At 41.8% G+C, this 19745-nt stretch overlaps 1 protein-coding gene and 4 non-coding genes across 5 annotated transcripts in view; all 5 read left to right on the top strand.

The window, feature by feature from the left end:
• Positions 1-19745, top strand: part of TEX14 (testis expressed 14, intercellular bridge forming factor) — a 124127-nt gene that overhangs the window by 45738 nt on the left and 58644 nt on the right. The window contains exon 2 of the mRNA XM_070395326.1: positions 18001-18137. Within this exon, the coding sequence (XP_070251427.1) occupies positions 18002-18137 (136 nt within the window). The 5' untranslated portion in view covers position 18001. The remainder of the gene's footprint in view (positions 1-18000; positions 18138-19745) is intronic.
• Positions 5512-5675, top strand: LOC138995222 (U1 spliceosomal RNA). The gene has a single exon (XR_011468552.1). It is a non-coding gene; the product is annotated as a U1 spliceosomal RNA (small nuclear RNA).
• On the top strand, positions 6899-7062 carry LOC138995256 (U1 spliceosomal RNA). The gene has a single exon (XR_011468576.1). It is a non-coding gene; the product is annotated as a U1 spliceosomal RNA (small nuclear RNA).
• On the top strand, positions 10260-10423 carry LOC138995211 (U1 spliceosomal RNA). Its single transcript, XR_011468541.1, has one exon. It is a non-coding gene; the product is annotated as a U1 spliceosomal RNA (small nuclear RNA).
• On the top strand, positions 14847-15010 carry LOC138995199 (U1 spliceosomal RNA). Its single transcript, XR_011468533.1, has one exon. It is a non-coding gene; the product is annotated as a U1 spliceosomal RNA (small nuclear RNA).

Below are 19745 nucleotides of genomic sequence, written 5' to 3'. Positions count from 1 at the left end.
GGGCTCTGCCACTCTGTGAAGGCATATACTCAATTTCCCCAAAAACGCACCTTTCTGTCGTGAATCTTTCAAAGCCCAATACGGTTTCCCCATTAAAAATACACCCTGACAGCCCTAACCGGTTTGGCTGAGTGGGTAGAGCCTCGGCCTGCGGACTGAGGGTCCCGGGTTCAATTCTGGCCAAAGGCATGGACCTTGGTTTCCGGTTTGGTCCCCAGTAGGGGGTCGTGTACGAGGCAGCTGATGGATGTTTCTCTCTCATCCATGTTTCTAACTCTTTACCCCTCTCCCTTTCTGTAAAGTATATATACATATACACACACACATATATATATATATATATATATATATATATTTATTTATTTATTTATTTATTTAAATACATCCTAATAGTAAAAAAGATAGGTGCAGACCGCAGGATGGAGAGCCAGGCCCAGTGGGCCCTACACACCACATTTCCTCACTTGTGCCCACGGGTGAAATCTCAGGGTGGTTCATCAGAATGACCACCCCAGTGGGAGTAACGTGCGCACACACACTGGGCAGTGACCGGTTGGGGATATGGGACGGACAGATAAGGATTAATCTGGGTCCCCGTTATAGGGTGCCAGCCTCTTAGGCTTTCTCGCTTGCTGTCTCCCTCGCTCGTCCCCCCTTGCCTTTCCCGCCCCCGCCATCGAGAGGGACTGTGGACTAGCCCGCCACCTGCCTTTCCCGCCACCTGCCTTTCCCGCCCTCGCCATCGCGAGGGATTATGGGCCAGCCCGCCTCCTCCAGAGACCCGCGCTGCGTCCAGTCCCCCCCACCCCCACCCCCACCCCCAACGGCTTTCTGTGAGACCAGTTCGGAGCAAGCTGAATTCCGAGACCGTTAGTCCGTAAAGTCCTGCTGGCTTAAGAAGTAGCTGGAAAAGTAAGCGGGTAATATCCCCAGAATGGGCTGGCGTGGGCTCCCCGTTTTAAGATGCAGTCGTTGGGGTACACAAGAGCTGTTTGGGGGCAGAGCTGGTAAAAGACAGAGGCCGTTGAGAGACTTGGGAGGTGGCTTACTGAGTCTGTCCTTGCCTAGGTGAGCCATGATTTCTTTCAGGCCAACCTATGTGGGCCACTTGAGCAAATCCTTCACGTTTCGAATGCTCGCTACCGGTCCGCTGGGAAAAAAAAAAAAAACACCCCAAAAACACGGTAGCTCATAGCACCGTTTTTCTTGAAGCCAAAATTAAAGCCTAGTACCCTTTTTATTCTACCACGAGCTACTTGCAGATTGCGAGCCCCCCTTGGGGTGGGGGTGAATTCGAGAAGTGTTTGTCCCCTCGTTGGTAGGGCAGAGAAGTCGGGCAGGACTGACCAAAATGTGGTTTGTTTGCCGGTCAGTACGGTTCTTAACCTCTAGTCTGACCCACAGCGGGGCACACCGTGGGCATTTCATAAAGTTGTCCACAGGGAGGACTCGTGCTTATGCTTGTAAAGCAACTGGGGTCTGGGGATGGTGTTAACATAGTTAAGGATAGTTCTTGAGTTAGCTTGGTCAAATTCAGTGGGATTGGCAGTGTTTAGAATTTTGTTTCATTGGCATTGGAGAGTTAAGAAACTAGTTAACTCTATCTGTAGCTATACAATTAGGTGTTGTTTATATCTTATTCTGACCCTTGAGTTGCCTGCAATTATTGTTTGTACCATCATTGTTAAGTTTTTTAAAAAGCCTGTATAGTCAGGCTTTCAAACTAGGATCCAAGTTTATGAGGCCAGGCTCCAGGAACTAACAGAACTATAGGATTTATACGGAAGGTGCATCTTCCTTCCTGTAGTATCAGGTTTTCTCAAATATGTTTTTTTTAAAAATATGTTTTTATTGATTTCAGAGAGGAAGGGAGAGGGAGAGAGAGAGACATCAACGATGATAGAGAATCGTTGTTCGGCTGCCTCCTGCATGTCCCCTACTCGGGATCTAGCCCACAACCTGGGCATGTGCCCTTGAGCGGAATCGAACCTGGGACCTTTCAGTCCACAGGCCAACGCTCTATCCACTGAGCCAAACCAGCTAGGGCTTTTTTTTTTTAAGAGAGAGAGAAGAGTTGAGTAATTTAATGGTAAACCATTTAAGGCATTTTCTATTGAATAAGTATTAATATATTGTAGAGTGAACTTCAAACATAAAAATACATTTTAAGATAAAGACTTTGAAGAAAGATCCTGTTTAAACTGGACACTTCAGTAGTCTCCCAACGCCTCCTAGGTATATGTTTTTATTTTGCTTTGCAATGGGGGTTACTTGTTGAAAAAGTTTGAGAGGCAGGATGATGGCTATAAGCTTTGGAGTCATACAAATTTGGTTTTTATCACCTCTCTGGAAATTACCAACTGTGAGACTTTCAGCAAGTTTACTCAGTTTTCTTACCTGCAAGTAGAAGGTTACTATTTCATGGGGTTGTTGGAAAGATTAAATGAATACATATTAAGTATTTGGCACAGAAAAGGTATATAATAAACCTTAGTTTCTCCATTTAAAAATGTTCTAATATGTGTATTCAGTTGAATGAAACCTAGCTCATCAAAGTGCTAATGCTGTGAGACTTTTTTTAAAGTGCCTATAGCCCTAACCGGTTTGGCTCAGTGGATAGAGCATCAGCCTGCGGGCTCAAGGGTCCCAGGTTCGATTCTGGTCAAGAGCATGTACCTCGGTTGTGGGCACATCCCCAGTAGGGGGGTGTGCAGGAGGCAGCTGATTGATGTTTCTATCTCATCAGTGTTTCTAACTCTCTATCCCTCTCCCTTCCTCTCTGTAAAAAATCAATAAAATATATTTTTAAAAATTAAAATTTAAAAAAAAATTTAAAAGTCCCTACAGCTCTAGCTGGTGTGGCTCAGTTGGTTGAGCATCGTCCTGTGTACCAAAAGCGTTCCTAGTTCAATTCCTGGTCAGGGCACCTGCCCAGGTTGCCGGCTCAATCCTCCATGGGGGGTGGAGGGTGTGTGTGTGTGCAGGAATCAGCTGATCAATTTTTTTCTCTCTCAAATCAGTATTTCTCTTTCTCTCTCCCTCTGAAAAATCAATAAAAACATTTTAAAAATAAAATAATCTCAGAGGGAAGGCTGGGGAGGGTGGGTGGGTGGGAAGTAATCAACCAAAGACCTTGTATGCATATATGCATAACCCATGGACCCGGACAGTGGGGTGGTGAGGGCCTGGGGTAAGGGTGGGGTGGGCTGGAGGGGGTCCATGGTGGGGGGGGGACATAGGCAATACTTTCAACAATAAAGATTTTTTTAAAAAGAAAGAAAAAAATAAAAAGTGCCTACAATTGTAAAGTGCCAAAGAAAAGTTGTTTTACATATGTGATGTGATTTGATTTGAAAAAACTCTGGCCTTGGCCCGTGTGGCTCAGCTGGGCATAGTCTGGTGCACTGGAAGGTTGCTGGTTCGTTTCCTGGTCAGGACCCATGCCCGAGTTGAGGGCTTGATCCCCTGGGTTGGGGTGTGCAGGAGGCAGCTGATTAATGTTTCGCTCTCACATTCATCGATGTTTCTCTTTCTCTTTCCCTCTCCCTTCGTGTCCCTCTCTCATAAAATTGATAAAATATATTTTATAAAAAACTCTGAATCTTTTTTTCCCTATCCCTTCGTCTCTCTCTCTCTCATAAAATTGATAAAATATATATTTTTTAAAACTCTGAATCAAGCACAGCGGCGTGGCTCAGTGGTTGAGCTTTGACCTATGATCCAGGAGGTCATGGTTCGATTCCTGGTCAGGGCACATATCGGAGGCAACTGATGGATGTTTCTCTCTCCCTAAAATCAATAAACATATCCTCAGGTGAGGATAAAAAAAAATTTACAATGATAAGTGAAAAACATTAAAATTCTCCATTCAAACAAGGTATACAAGGATTTTTTGTTATTCTTTTTGTTGTTGTTGTTAAACAGTGAGAGTAAAATAACTTTTCTGGAATATAAAAATAAGAGCTGACCCAGCTGGTGTGGCTCTGTGGTTGAGCATCAACCTATGAACCAGGACCTAGTCACAGTTTGATTCCTGATTAGGGCACATGCCTGATTTCAGGCTCGATCCCCAGTGAGGGGCATGTAGGAGGCAGCCCATCGATAATTCTCATTAATGTTTTTATCTCTCTCTTCCTCTCTGAAATCAATAAAATATTTTTTTATTTTTTTATTTTTTATTTTAAATATATTTTATTGATTTTTTCACAGAGAAGAAGGGAGTGGGATAGAGAGCCAGAAACATGGGAGAGATCGATCAGCCGCCTCCTGCATGCCCCCCAGTGGGGATGTGCCCACAACCAAGGTACATGCCCTCGACCGGAATCGAACCTGGGACCCCTGAGTCTGCAGGCCGACGCTCTATCCACTGAGCCAAACTGGTTCGGCAATTTTTTTTTTTAAATATTTGGAAAATAGAGTGATTCTGGTGTGAATCTTGTAGAGACAAAGAACAGGTAAACTTGGAAACTCCAATTCTAATTTACAATGAAGCAGGAAGGAGAGGGTTGAGAAGGCTGATTATATGTATACACATTATACACACATACCATTGCCTAAGATAGGATATCCTCTTTTCGAATTGTATTATGATTTTAGGAGGGCTCAGGAGTTTCTTGTAGGATGGATTCTCTGGTAGTCTTGTTCTGGATTTCATAGGCACCTGTGAAAAACCAAAAGGTTGACCCTTGCACTGCTGAGCTCGTAAAGGTTTAAGGATGTGTCAAAACACCACTTACTTATTCTTGCTCCGGAGGGAAGACACTCTTATCATGAAGGTGGATTTCCAATTGTGAGGGCCATGAACACACACTCACTGGGGGGAGCTCTTTGACTGTTTCAAATGTGTGAGTGTAGGAGGGGTTGTCCTGTGAGCTTTTCCCTAGTTTTCTCGGTTTAAAATTAGAATTAGTGTTTGTGCAACTGGTCTTTCAAGTAAGGGTGATCGTTTGCCACATATGTGAAAGAGCATGTTTTGTACATGTCCTTGGAACTTCAAACTGACTACCTATTTTTAGCAATACTTGGACTGGATTTTTAAATGTAGTTTTGCAAAATTTCATCTTTTCTTTCAAATTTCATCTTTTTAGACTTGCTTTTTCAATTAAGTACAGAACGCCTTGATAACCTGCATCAGGCATCACAGTGATGTCATTAGTTCCAAGCCCTTGAAGGAAAGAACAAATTCATATCATTTATCTTTAAATCTGCCGAGTGTCTTTACCTTTGTTTTATTTGTATAACCTTTGTTATTCTAGGAAAAGGACTCGGTGAGATCTCAAAAGGGGTGTGGAATATGTAAATGAGCGCAGTGACTGCTGGTCATGCTTACAACAGACATATATTTCCTAAGATCTTGAAGTATCCAGATATACAAATTATTGCTGGATGGTAACTGTAGTTTGAAAACTCTACTCCAGAACTAAGAGGGTCAGTAGGATGCATGATAAAAGTGATCCTATCTTGAAAGTGATTTGAATCTGTGGAGTAAGTGCCAGGCAACACTGCCAACTCATACTTACCTGGCAGGGGAGATACCATGATCACGAAGGTGGTTTTCCCAGGGCGAGGCTTATCCATTGCACTCCGGATGTGCTGACCCCTGCGATTTCCCCAAATGTGGGAAACTCGACTGCATAATTTGTGGTAGTGGGGGACTGCGTTCGCGCTCTCCCCTGAATCAAGAGGGTTGGAAAAAGAAAGATCCTGAGACTCACTTTTTTGCCTCAAAGCACTTTGTCATTGCAGAAAGTTGCCATAGAAGTAAGTTAGCTTTATAAGTAATTACGGAGATCAGAAGTGAAGTCATAGGGCTACCTTCCTTTTATATAAAACTTCGTTTTACTTTCTCCTTTTTTCCCCCCTCTTAATCTTTGTTGAAAGTATTGCATAGATCCTCCTTTTTCTCCCCATTAACCTCTTCCAGCCTGCTCCCTTTCCCCCCACCAGGCCCTCATCATCCCATTGTCTGTCCATGGGTTATGCATATATGCATACAAGTTCTTTGATCTCTTCCCACCTACCCTCCCCTGCCTTCCCTGTGAGGTTCAACAGTCTCTTTGTTGAAAGTATTACATACGCCCCCTTTTTTCCCCCATTCACCCCCCTCCAGCCCGCTACCGCCCCCTGCCCCAGGCCTACCTTTCTTATAGAGGAGAATTTGCCCCCTTACCTGTTTTGCTGTTTCAAGAGTCTTAAGTCCTGACCCACAACCCAATGAGATTGGTTGTTTAGAGTGTTGTCCTGATATGCTATGAACACATCAGTAACTGGAACAGCACATTTATGTTTCTCATTGATGTTTCTCAACTCAAATAAAAATGTTTAAAATAGACTACATTTATATATTCTTTGTTAGTTGTCCCTTTCTCCACTTTCACAGCCAGCAATTTAGCAACTTCTCTAGGCTGTTATCATTCTGTCCTGTCCTTACATCTGTTTGTCTGGCCTGCCTGCTTCCCTCTTCCATTCTGTTAGGACCCTGTGGTTACATTAGGTCCACCTGGATAATTCAGAGTACTCTTCCTTCTCAAATACTTAATCGCATCTGCAAAATCTCTTTTGCCACAAAATACGGCAATAACAGTCACAGGTTCCAGTGATTAGGACTTAGATATTTTTGGTGGGCCGTTACTCAGCCTACCCCATCAACAAAACCCAGAGACAGGTTTGTCTGGAGCGATAGTTATGACACTAAACGGTGCTTGGACTATGTAAATAAGCACAGTGTCTTGTTCACATTGTACATACATTTCTGATTTTTGCAAATATTACAGCATCCAAAATGTTATTGTCTGGCTTTTACTGAGATTTGGAGAAGTCTTTATTTTGTAAGTGATGGTATAGGAATAGCATGAAGAGAGTAACTGTATGTGTTTACTTTTGGAATCTCCAGCAACTCATACTTACCTGGCAGGGGAGATACCATGGTCATGAAGGTGGTTTTCCCGCGGTGAGGCTCACTCATTGTATTCCAGGTGTGCTGACCTCTATGATTTCCTCAAATGTGAAAAATTCACCTGCATAATTTGTGGTAGTGTGGGGCTGCGTTTCTGCTTTCCCCTGTTTTCTGTGTTCAACAGTAGTGTATTCTGGTGTGAGCAAGGGTTACTGCATGCATGTTGATTCACATATACCAAATTGTCTAGCAGAGTAGGGTGTAATTATTCTCTTGACCAGTCACTGAGGGACACTGGCCAGGCTGCATTTTTTTTTTAATTTTTATTTATTGGTTTTGAAAGAGAGAGAAAAAGGGAAGGAGGAAGAGAGAACATCTGTGGTTCCATTCATTGGTTAATTCTTATAAGTGCCCTAACTGGAGATTGAACCCACAACCTTAGTGTATGGGGACTATGATCTAACCAACTAATCGACAAGGCTCATGTACAAGTTTTTGTGTGGCAAACGTTTTCATATTTCTTGGGTATATAGCTAGTAGTGGAATTGCTGGGTCATATAGTAACTCTATGGTTAACTTTTTGAGAAACTGCCTGTTTTCCAAGTGGTTGCACCATTTTACATTCCTACCGTAGTGTGTAAGGGTTCCAGTTTTTTCACATCCTCACCAACATTTGTATTATCTGTCATTTTTATTCTAGCCATCCCACTGGGTGTGAAGTAATATCTCATGGTGGTTTTGATTTGCATTTCCCTAATGAGTAATGGTGTTAACCATCTTTTCATGTGCTCATTGGCTATTTGTATATTTTCTCTGAAGAAAAATCTACTTAGGTCTTTTGCCCATTTTTAAATATCAAATTGGGTTGTCATTTTATTGAGGTGTAATCATTCTTTATATATTCTAGATGCAAATTCCTTATTATATATATATATATACATATATATATATATATATATATATATATGACTTACAAATATTTTCTCTCATTCTGTGGGTTGTCAGTGTCCTTTGAAGAACAAACGTTTGTAATTTTGGTTAAGTCTTTTATCTAGGTTTTTCTTTGTCACTTGCGTTTTTGATGTCAGATATTGGAAACCATTTCCTGCCTTAACCAATTTGGCTCAGTGAATAGAGCACTGATCTGAAGACTGAAGAGTCCTGGGTTTGATTCAGGTCAAGGGTATGTACCTTGGTTGCAGTTCAATCCCCAATAGGGGGCGTGCAAGAGGCAGCTGATCAATGTTTCTCTCTCATTGATGCTTCTGACTATATACCTCTCTTCCTCTCTGTAAAATCAATAAAAATATATTACAAAAAGAAACCATTTCCTAACCTAAAGTCATGAAAATGTATTCTTGTATTTTCTTATATATATATATATATATATATATATAAAGACTTTTAGCCTATATATATGTATTGACTTCAGAGAAGAGAGAGGGTGAGAGATAGAAACATCAATGATGAGAGAATCATTGATTGGCTGCCTCCTGCAAGCTCCACAATGCAACCTGGGCATGTGTCTGACTGGGAATCAAACCTGTGACCTCCTGGTTCATAGGTTGATGCTCAACCACTGAGCCATGCTGGCCAGGCTATGCTGCTATTTTTAAAAATCCAAAAATAGATATTTCGGGAAGTGGTGAATACATGGGAATGGAGGGGAAAGAATATGCAAAATATGGTGATTACTGTGGAGTTTAAATGGGAAAATTCCAGGTCATACAACTGTGACTGGGAAGAGATCACAAAATAGCTTTCTGGCCCTGGCTGGTTTTCCTCAGTGGAACACCACTGAGCACAGGCCCTTGCACCGAAGAAGGGTCAAGGGTTCAATTCCCGGTCAAGGGCATGTACGTGGATTGCAGGTTCAATCCCTGGCCCCTGCAGAGGCGCATGTGGGAGGCAACCAATCGATGTGTCTCTCCTACATCAATGTTTCTTTCTCTCCCGTTTCCCTCCCTCCCTCTCTTTTTCTCTGGAAAATATCCTCCAGTGAGGATTAACAACAAAAAATAGCTTTCTGAGTTTGCAGCTCATTCACTGACCCTTACAAAGGCTAGTTTATTGTAGCAGACGCTGGTATTTGGACTTGCTTTTGGTTATGGTCTGTTGAAAGTCTAGTCGAGAAGATGCTCGGCCATTCCCACTCCCAGCGGTGTTTAGTTAAAGTAAGTCTGAAATTCCATTGGAGTCTACTGTTGGCTGTTTATATTAAAGGGATGGCAAGCCTTTTAGTGAACCAGCAGCCGATATTGGGAGCATGCTGTTTGAATATTATTTATAGATCTCTGCTGGGGCTGAGACAAAGGTGTGAGATTAACATTTGGAAGTGAGCTATAGAAAGGCCTAGTTGAATTCATACCAAAGTTGGCATCAGAAAAGTGGGTGCATATTTATTTATTTATCTATCTATCTATTGATTAATTGATTGATTGATTTTTGAGGAAGGAAGCATGCCAATTGAGAAAAACACTAGTCAAGGACTGGCCTTTGAAGAATTGCCCCAATTAGAGCAAGAGAGAAGGAAGCCCTTGAAAGAAGCTGGGGAAAGAGCAGAGGTGAGCATGTAGTTGGGTGTTCCAATAAAAGGCCACTGCTGATGGTGCTGAAGGGTTGCAGAGTATGTGCACTTTCATGATCGTTAGTCACTTGTGACCTTTGGAAAAACCCAGTAATTTTTCTGCATTTGGTAGAGCAGGGAAAAATGGAAAGAAAGAAAGAAAGAAAGCATAATATGTGAACTCTGAATTTCAGTCCAGATCTTGGATTCCAAAACTCTCTCTTTGCGATACACCCACTAGCAGGTGGCCACGGCATTCTCGACTGGATGCCCTGCTCCTCCCTTCTTGGGCGGAAGCGGTACGGGGCTGGCGTGGACAGTTGGTCTCCAGGGACCCGTGAAGCCGGCTCGCGACTACAACGGTTTCGTGTCCGTTTGTTCAAGGGACTCCACCCGGGGAGATCCGAAGACCTTCGGCTACAGCGAAAGTTGGGAGAGGGGAGACTTGGGTCGGGAAAATAGCCTGGTAGACGCCACTTAAATCGGGGGACTGGGAGAAGGAACCCGTCTTCCAGTCCTTCGCGATAGTGCGCAGCTGCCGATCCCGCCCCTCGAGGTGCGCGTGATGTAACGCCGGGAGGCGGAGTATGTAGATTACAGATTTAGGGCTATTGGGAGCCGTGTTCCCTGGGAAGATAGGCATTATATTCCGCTGTTACCCATACTAAGATATAGTACGAAAATATGAGTTTATAGTCGCTATATGTAGATGAATGCCAATTAACGTGGTTACAGGAGTGACCCGAACCGTACAGTGGTGTACGCGGCAGCAGGTGGTGCCGGGGACAAGCCCAACTCATACTTACCTGGCAGGGGAGATACCATGATCACGAAGGTGGTTTTCCCAGGGCGAGGCTTATCCATTGCACTCCGGATGTGCTGACCCCTGCGATTTCCCCAAATGTGGGAAACTCGACTGCATAATTTGTGGTAGTGGGGGACTGCGTTCGCGCTCTCCCCTGGTTATGTGTGTGAATAACAGACATCTACTGGGTTTGCCTTTCCTTCCTAGGCAGCAGTGAATTCTATTTTGTGATATTCTTTTTTATGGCTTATGATTTATGGCCTACTTAGACAAGGCCAAAAAACAAAAGACTAACTGTGCTTATTAACTGGTTCTGGTTAGTGGATTGGCAGGGGAGCAGTGTTCTGAAAGGTTTGTAGGTGTGCCTGTGTTATTCTTACCCAGGTGTGCAGGAGCTCTTCAAATAATTATTGTGCTCAGGGGCTGTGTTGTTATTCTATATTGGCTTATTTGTGGTCTTTGACTTGGTCACTGTAGTTGGTTGGTTTATTCTGGAGCACAAGCAACTACAGTAATAATTACTGATAATGTCTTCATTCCTGGAGGGTAAATTAAAACAATGACAACTAAAAGATGGTAAAAATCAGTTTGAAGCTATGTCTATCTGATGCTAAACCCTATCTTCAAACTTTGAATACTATGCAAAATAGCCTACAAATTTGGTCCCTCATTCTGAAGAAAAATATAGTCTGATATTATTGAAAGTCTGTAAATCTGTAACCTGTATCTTACAATCTGTAACATCATTTTAATGTACTTTCTTCTAGTAATTTTCCTTAAGGATACATATTTTTACAAAATTGCAGTCATTGTATACATATCATTTCATCTACTTTTTTCCTGTTAACCTTATAAAAAAAATTTTCATGTTGTTTTTATATTACTATTATCTTGGGTAAATAATCCACTTCTCTGTTACTTTGATATCTAGAGTTTGAGAGTGATTTTAGTTCGTTTTTTTGGGTTTTTTTGCAATTAAAGGTAAATCTGTGATTGATACCCTTGTGTGTAGGACATTGTCTTTCTCTAGAATTACTTCCTTTAGGCCAATTAAAACAAATTTCTAGGTCAAAAGGTGTGAACATATTTTGGCACTAGATGTATATAATTATGGTTACATTTTTAAATTTTATTATAAGTAATAAAGTCATGTTACAGAATTTTTATGAGGGGGGAAACATTAGTCCATAGTTCTTATTGACACTAACAAAATTATGTTAGTTTGCATTTTGGTATATTTCCTTTAAGTTTCTCAAACTTTGCCTTTTTAGAAACAGTTTAAATCAGAGTAATACCATTATAATCAATAGTATACATTCAATTTCATATGCTGCTCTTTTATGCATACAGTATTATACAATTTAGTCTTTCCTCTCATTCTTTTTCTTTATTTTTTTGAATATGTTTTTATTGATTTTAGAAAGAGAGGAAGGGAGAGAGAGAAACATCTGCCTTGGTTGCCTCCTGCACGCCCCTTCCTGGGGATCCAACCTGCAACCTGAGCATGTGTTCTGACCCGGAATCCAACCAGCGACCTTTTAGTGCACAGAATCATGCCCAACCGATTGAGCCACACTGGCCAGGGCTTCCCTCTCATTCTTAACTTGAAATTCTTTTTATAATTAAGTATGGACTATGAAATAAAAAAAAGAATCTAGACTTTGAAAGATTGAAGGAATCAGGGTAAGTAGTTTCTTAAAAATTTTAAAATGTTTATGTCACCTCTACTCACCCCAGTAATTTAAGGCACTTCTTAAGATGCCTGACATCTATAATAATAAAAGCGTAATATGCTAATTAGGCCAGACAGCCGAATGACCTTTCGGACACAGCCAGGGCTCCTGGGGCCAAGGCAAGCCATCGTGGCTGCAAGGGCCGAGCCACTTGCATGAATTTTGTGCATCGGGTCTCTAGTATTAAAATAATAGGGGAAACAACTAGAAGTTACCCTAAAAATCATTAATTATAATTCTTACTTTTTTATTCATTGATTTGTGAGAGAAACATCAACTTGCTCCTCATTCCATGCATGCACTCTGTATGCATCTCAACAAGGGATTGAACCCACAGCCCTGGCCCATTGGGATTTCATTCCAACCAACTGAGCTATCCAGCTGGGACCATTTTTTAATTAATTCATTTTTGTTGTTGTTGTTAATTCTCACCCAAGGATATTTTTCCATTGATTTTTAGGGAGAGTGGGGGAGAGAGGGAAAGACAGAGAAAAACATCAATGTAAGAGAAATACATCAATGGATTGCCTCCGGCACGAGCCCCGGCCAAGGCTGGGGTCTGGGAGGAGCCTGCAACCGAGGTATGTGCCCTTGACTGGAATCCAACCCCGGACCCTTTGGTCTGCAGGCCGATGCTCTATCCACTGAGCCAAACAGGCTAGGGCTGGAGTCATTATCAATTATTCACAAATAGGTGTCACATCTACAAGTCTGCTTATTGCAGTGATAGATACATGTAGATATGATGGCAGTATACTGGAAGCAGCAGAATATTGATCATATAAATTATGACAATATATAGCAAAGGAATGAAAAAATGTTACAAAACAGGTATGAAGTATAGTCCTGTTAATATATAAAGAATTGGAATTACCATTTATAATATCAAAATATTAACAGTAGTCATTTCTTACTGGGATTGTGATTTATTTTAATTTTTAAAATCCACTTTTGTCTTTTCCTAATTATCTGCATGGGGAAGTTATCACTGTTGTAATAATTAAAAATACCATACAAGAAAAAGAAAGAAAAATACCATCCAAAATAAAACAAAACAAAGCTTTTTTTAAAATTATGTGCCTAGGCCGGGTAGGTGTTGCTCAGTGGTTGAGCATCTACCTATGAACCAGGAGGTCATGGATTCAATTCCTGGTCCGGGCACATGCCCAGGTTGCAGGCTGGATCCCCAGAAGGGGGGTGTAGGAGGCAGCCAATCAATGATTCTCATTATCGATGTTTCTATTTCTCTTTCCATCTCCGTTCCTCTCTGAAATCATTTAAAAAAAACAAGCAAGAAAAAAACATTTAAAAATTATGTGGCTTGCCCTAACCGATTTGGCTCAGTGGATAGAGCGTCGGCCTGCGGACTGAAGGGTCCCAGTTCGATTCCGGTCAAGGGCATGTAACTTGGTTGCGGGCACATCCCCAGTAGGGGGTGTGCAGGAGGCAGCTGATCAATGTTTCTCTCTCATCAATGTTTCTAACACTCTATTCCCTCTCCCTTCCTCTCTGTAAAAAATCAATAAAAATATATTTAAAAAATTATGTGGCTAAGAGGGAAATAGCCTGAAGGGTTACAGAATATGCCACCCCAAAGTATGCCATTTTGGTATAAGGATTATTTTGAGCTAAAAGCATTTGAAAAATACCAGACATATGAAGAAGGTTCTTGACCAATCTCTTTCTTCCTGAAAGCAGGAGATAAAGCTCCCGTGTAAAAGATACTTTCTGATCTACCTTTAGCTTCCCTATATATGTTACTTTTTCACTATTGCCTTTCTTTGTTCAACCTAATATAAAATTATTTAGGTGTTGCCACTTATTTGGGTTTCATTTTTTCATGAGGGCACCTGTGTCAGGTAAACTTGGGTTAAATAAATGTGAGTGCTTTTATACTGTTAAACTGTATCTGCCCATTTTATTCTTAGGCTCAGCCAGAGACCCTAACAGATGGAGGTAGTTTTGCCTCTACATACACCACCAAAACCTTTGATGCTCAGTTGCTGCAGAGCTGTTTTGCCCAGAAGATCTAGCCAAAAGGGCAGAAAAGAAAATAGGTGTCATCTATTTTCGTTCTCTAAAAAGAAGGGGGAAACATTCATTTTCTTACCAAATCCAGGGTGAATGCTGCTTTCCTTTATGCTGAGAGCCGCATACTAGTCAGGGTGAAGCCCGCTTTGGGTCCCCCATCTACACAGGGCACCTGCCCAAGGAGTAGAATGGCCCGGGTGGGGTGACGGTGCTTGAGGCTGCCTGTTACACACATTCTCATTCAGTTCTCACAGAAGCCTTGGTAGGTGGGCGGGCATATTACTCCCTCTTTACAATCTGGGGAAACAGAGACATAGAGACAGGTTATGATCTAGGCCGGGAATGGAGGCGCAACTCAGCTCCGGCATAACCACTGCGCTGCCTTCCCCTCTGCGGGCCTGGAACCTCTACCTCCCAAACTGCCCTGCGCTGCAGCGCAGACGGAACACTCGTTATAACAGATCCTCGCCAGGACCTGTGCCCGGAAAGGCGAGAACTGAAAACTATCTCCAGGGACGATTGTCTTCCGGACGGTCGCCGGGCCAAAATAGAGCGGACGTATCTACTTCAAGTATCAGAGTGACGTAGAGTGATCAGAGGCGGGGATATGTAGATGAGCAGCGCGGTGACTGCTGGTTCGAGTGTATAAACGGGACAAAATTTCCTCTGGGCACCCAAAAGAATGTGTCTTAGTCTCTATCATATAAATAACACTGCAATTTAGAACCGAAGGGCAAAAGGACTCTCAACATAATTAACCATGACTTTAAAGTGTGTTGAAGATAATGGTGACGTGCCAGGCAAAACTGCCAACTCATACTTACCTGGCAGGGGAGATACCATGATCACGAAGGTGGTTTTCCCAGGGCGAGGCTTATCCATTGCACTCCGGATGTGCTGACCCCTGCGATTTCCCCAAATGTGGGAAACTCGACTGCATAATTTGTGGTAGTGGGGGACTGCGTTCGCGCTCTCCCCTGATAACGTGGTTTTGTAAAGGTAGAATTTTGCCTATAAAGTACTTTTAAATGTTGTTTTTCTCCTTTTTTGTTAACTTAGGTGTAAACAGTTACGTGGCTCTCTAAAGGCTCTCTAAAGGCTTTTCGAACCTTTTCTTACTGATTTGAGAGAGGAAAACATGGATCCAGTTGGTTGGTTTCTGCATGTGTTGCAAAGGAAGATTTCCAACCGAGTTACCTTGCCAGGTCCCTAGTTGTGGGATAACAGTTATATAGAAGGGAAACTATCGAGTCTAAAGTAGTGAAATGTTTTTGTAGCTGAAACGCCCTCAAAAACTGCCAGGTGTTGGTGAAGATCTGGAAAAATTGGAATTCCTGTGCACGGCTGGTGGGAATACAAAAATGGAATGACCACATAGAATATGTATGGCAGTGTCTCTAAAAAATTAAATATGCAGTTTCCATATGATCCATCATGGATATAGACACAAAATAATTGAAAACGGATCTGAAGAGGTATTTGTACATCCCTGTTCCTGGCTAGCAGCATTATTCACAATAGCCAAAGGTGGAATCAACACAACTGTCCATCAGTGGATGCATAGATAAACAATATGGGGTGTGTATGTGTATCCATACACACATGTAATGGAATATTATTCAGCCTTAAAAAGGACATTCTGACATGCTACAAACATGAATGAACTTTGAGGGTGTAGTGAAGTCTTCCCGTCACAAAAGGACAAATGCTGTATGTTCCCATGTTTCCACTTATGTGAGGTACCAGGAATAGTCAACTTTATAAAGACAGAAAGTAGAATGGTTGTTGCCCAGGGCTGGGAGGAGAAAATGGGGAGTTAGTGTTTCATGGGTATGGAATTCCAGTTTGGGAAAATGAAAAAAAGTGTTGGGGGTCGATGGTTGCACAACAGTGTTTATATACTCAATGCCAGTGAACTGAACACTGAAAAATGTTTAAAATGGTACATTTTATGTTGTATATATTTTATCTCAATAAAATAAGCAATAAAAGATTAAGCAGCAGTGTCACATGCAGGTGAACATTCCAGTATAACGGAGCCTGAAAATACAAGTTGGGTTTGTCCAGTTGTAAGAAGATAGTGGGGACTTCTTTCAGCAACCCAATGTCAGGAGTATGGGGAAGAACAAACACCACAGTAACAGGCCCTCAGTGCCGGTGGCAACCCCGCGGAATGGAGTGGAGGAGAGAGAGAGTTTCCGTAGACTCCCCTTTCAAGAAGACACATGACATAACTTGCTATTTTCAGTGTATTCGTTTGCTAGAGCTGCCATAAAAAACTACAGAATGGCGTGATTTAAACTGCAGAAATTAGTTTTCTTACAGCTCTGGAGTCTGGAAGTCCAATCAAGGTGCCAGCAAGTTGGGTTCTTCGGGGCTTCTCTCCTTTGCTTGCAGATGGCTGCCCCCTTTCTGCCTTTTTCACATGGTGGTTCCTTTGCACTCGACCCTCAAGATGAAGTCTCTTCCTCTTCTTGTAAGGACACCAGCCATGTTGGATTATGACCCCATTCTAACAGCTTCATTTTTACTTAACCACCTCTTTAAAGACCTTACCTGCAAATACAGTCACACACTGAGAACACCCAAAATAGTAGCATTTTCCACATTGTTGCTAGTGGATAAATTAATAAGAGTTACTTCACAGTAACCTAAAGCCTCCTGGCTAGTGAAGACCTACCAAATGTGTCAGCTTTCATGGCTTTTCCTTTTACTTCACCTCATATCACACCCTCTGCGTCTCTCCCTTGCGATGGCAGCAATCCACTTTTAGATGTCTTACATAGCAACTGTCACACTTGAGACACATGATAGGTGTCGCACAAACACATGATCGCATGATGGTCAGGTGTGGATACCACATGTAGAAAGTTAAAATTTCTCAGCATGGTTCATAGCATATACAGTAACCAGTAACCACACAGTTTACTTGGTGCCAGACACAGCTCTAAGCTCTTTTACACATATAAGCTCATTTAAACATCTTGGCAACCCTCAGACTATTATTATCCCCATTTAGAGAGGAAAAATTGAGGACTATCAAGGTTAAATAATTTTTTCAAGGGCACATAGTTAGGGAGCATCAGAGCTTCAGAGTCTGAACTGTGTACCCAACCCATTATGTTATAATGTCTAAATATTTACATAATGACTGCATTTGTGTACTAATCTTTCAGAGTTAATACTCTCCTAGTTATCATGATACAACAAACATGTTTATATGTGTGTGTGTGCCTAATTCATATATATATATGTTTTTATTGATTTCAGAGAGAGGAAGGAATCATCAATGATGAGAGAGAATCATTGATCCGCTGCTTCCTGCACCCCCTCCTCCCTACTGGGAATTGAGCTTGCAACTCAGGCAAGTGCCCTGACCAGAAATTGAACAATGATCTCCTGGTTCATAGGTTGATGCTCAACCACTGAGCACACCGGCCAGACACTAACATGTTTACTTCTTTTTTATATATATATATATATTTTATTGAATTTTTACAGAGAAGAAGGGAGAGGGATAGAGAGTTAGAAACATCGATGAGAGAGATCGATCAGCTGCCTCCTGCACAGCCCCCAGTAGGGATGTGCCCGCAACCCAGGTACATGCCCTTGACCAGAATAGAACCTGGGACCCTTGAGTCCGCAGGCTGACGCTCTATCCACTGAGCCAAACCGGTTCGGCACATGTTTACTTCTAATTTTGCTTCCTAGTAGTCATTACTATTTCAGTCCTGAGAATTAGTAACAAATATACTCAGTTCTTTAATTTCAACAGTAACATTGAGAATAAAGGTTAATCTTGTAGAATTTCAGTAATCGTTTCCCTAATCCTGTTCATTATAAATGAAAATGGAAAAAAGTTAAATGTGTGTAAAATTTTTTTAAATTAAAAAAATGGTGAAAGAATCCAAGTTGCTTGCTTGCATTTCTGATTCAGTTAGAATAAGCATGTTCCTTTCTTTTGAAACAGGATGTCTCGGGCAGTTCAGCTTCCAGTTCCCTGTCCCGTTCGGCTTGGTTCCTTAAAAGGTGACTCCTTGGAAGCTCAGCTTCATGAATATGTTAGAGAAGGGAGTTACCTAAAAGTGAAGAAGATTCTTAAGAAAGGTAGGCACTGTGTTGAAATGGCAGATGCAACTGGGTCCACATTTCTGATAGCGTTGGAAGGAAAAACAGGTCATTCCTAAAAACTGAATTCTTGGGGAAATCAGAAGAGATGTTCCCTACCAATGCAGTCATATTGTTTAATAGAGGTCTTATGCTAGGGAACTATTGATCCTGGCTTTTTAGTTATACTTCTCTGTATCATATTTTTAGTGGTTACTTTAGTGAATATAATAATGTATCTTTAATTTTTCACAGTCTACATAATATTGTACCACTTCACAGAATACAAATGTCAACCATACAGGCTCATCTTTTCCCTTCCCCATCCTTTATTATAAAGATTCCATACGTGTTATATTTGTAGGAATTTTGAACCCCATAATTTTATAATTTTCGATTTGAAAAAACCATATATACTTTAAAGAAATTAAGTGGTTTGATTATGGCAGTCTAGGGGTGATTTTCTTTGTATTTTTCCTACGTGGGTTTCTTACCTTGAATATGCAAATTAATATCTTTTACAAATTTGGGAACCTTTCTGTCATTATTTCTTCAGACACTCTGTTCCATTCTCTCCCCACCTTCTGGAAATCCACTTATGTTTATGTCAGACTTTTGGGTATTGTCCCACAATCCTCAAAGCTCTGTTAAGAATTTTCTTCTATTGTCAATTTGATGACTCTTCCTCTGTCGTATCTAATCTGCTCTTAACCTTACCCAGGTTCAGTAATCTGCTAGAGTGACTCACAGAATTCAAGGAGACATTTTGCTTACCATTACTGGTTTATTATAAAGCGTACAAGTCTCCATGTCCTATTCGGATACACCACCACCTCAGTGCTTCATGTGTTCGCCAGTCTGGAAGCCCTCTGAGCCTCATTGCTTAGGGCAGGGGTGGGCAAACTTTTTGACTCGAGGGCCACAATGGGTTCTTAAACTGGACCGGAGGGCCGGAACAAAAGCATGGATGGAGTGTCTGTGTGAACTAATATAAATTCAAAGTAAACATCATTACATAAAAGGGTACGGTCTTTTTTTTTTAGTTTTATTCATTTCAAACGGGCCGGATCCGGCCCGCAGGCCGTAGTTTGCCCACGGCTGGCTAGGGGCTTTTATGGAGGTTGCATTGCCTAAGCAGGGTTGATTAAATCACTGGCCATTGGTTATTCCACTCAATCCCCAGGCCCTCTTCCCTGCCAAAGGTGGGGGCGGGTTTGAGGTGAGGGGCAGTGTGGAGCAGAAAGTTCTAACCCTCTAACCCTGGCATGGTCTTGGTTTTTCTGTTGACCAGCCCCTCTCCTGAAGCTATCCAGTAACCCTCCTGTTTCAAGGCAAAGGAAACCTGATCTCCCCAAGTTGGTGTACTTGCATAGCAGGCAGTTCACCCTGACGAATAGCAAGAGCAGCATTTCCTTAACCTGTAGTGAGATGGCCTGCCCCCTGAACCCAGGTGGTGCCTGGTGTGGTGGGTAGGATAATAGCATCTCGCTCTGGGTTGGAGTAAGTTGCCTGCAACATGTGATTGGCTGCTAGTAGAAAGCTCTATGCTAATAAGCCCTATGTTAATATTGTTGTTTTGAAGTGTTTCTGGTGAATTTACAAGTGAAA

This window comes from Myotis yumanensis, unplaced genomic scaffold (genome assembly GCF_028538775.1).
Source record: "Myotis yumanensis isolate MYYU_CA2020_CCGP unplaced genomic scaffold, mMyoYum1.0.hap1 SCAF_16, whole genome shotgun sequence".
NCBI lineage: Eukaryota > Metazoa > Chordata > Mammalia > Chiroptera > Vespertilionidae > Myotis > Myotis yumanensis.
Note: the sequence above shows the minus strand (reverse complement) of the source record. Positions and strands in the feature narration are given on the sequence as shown.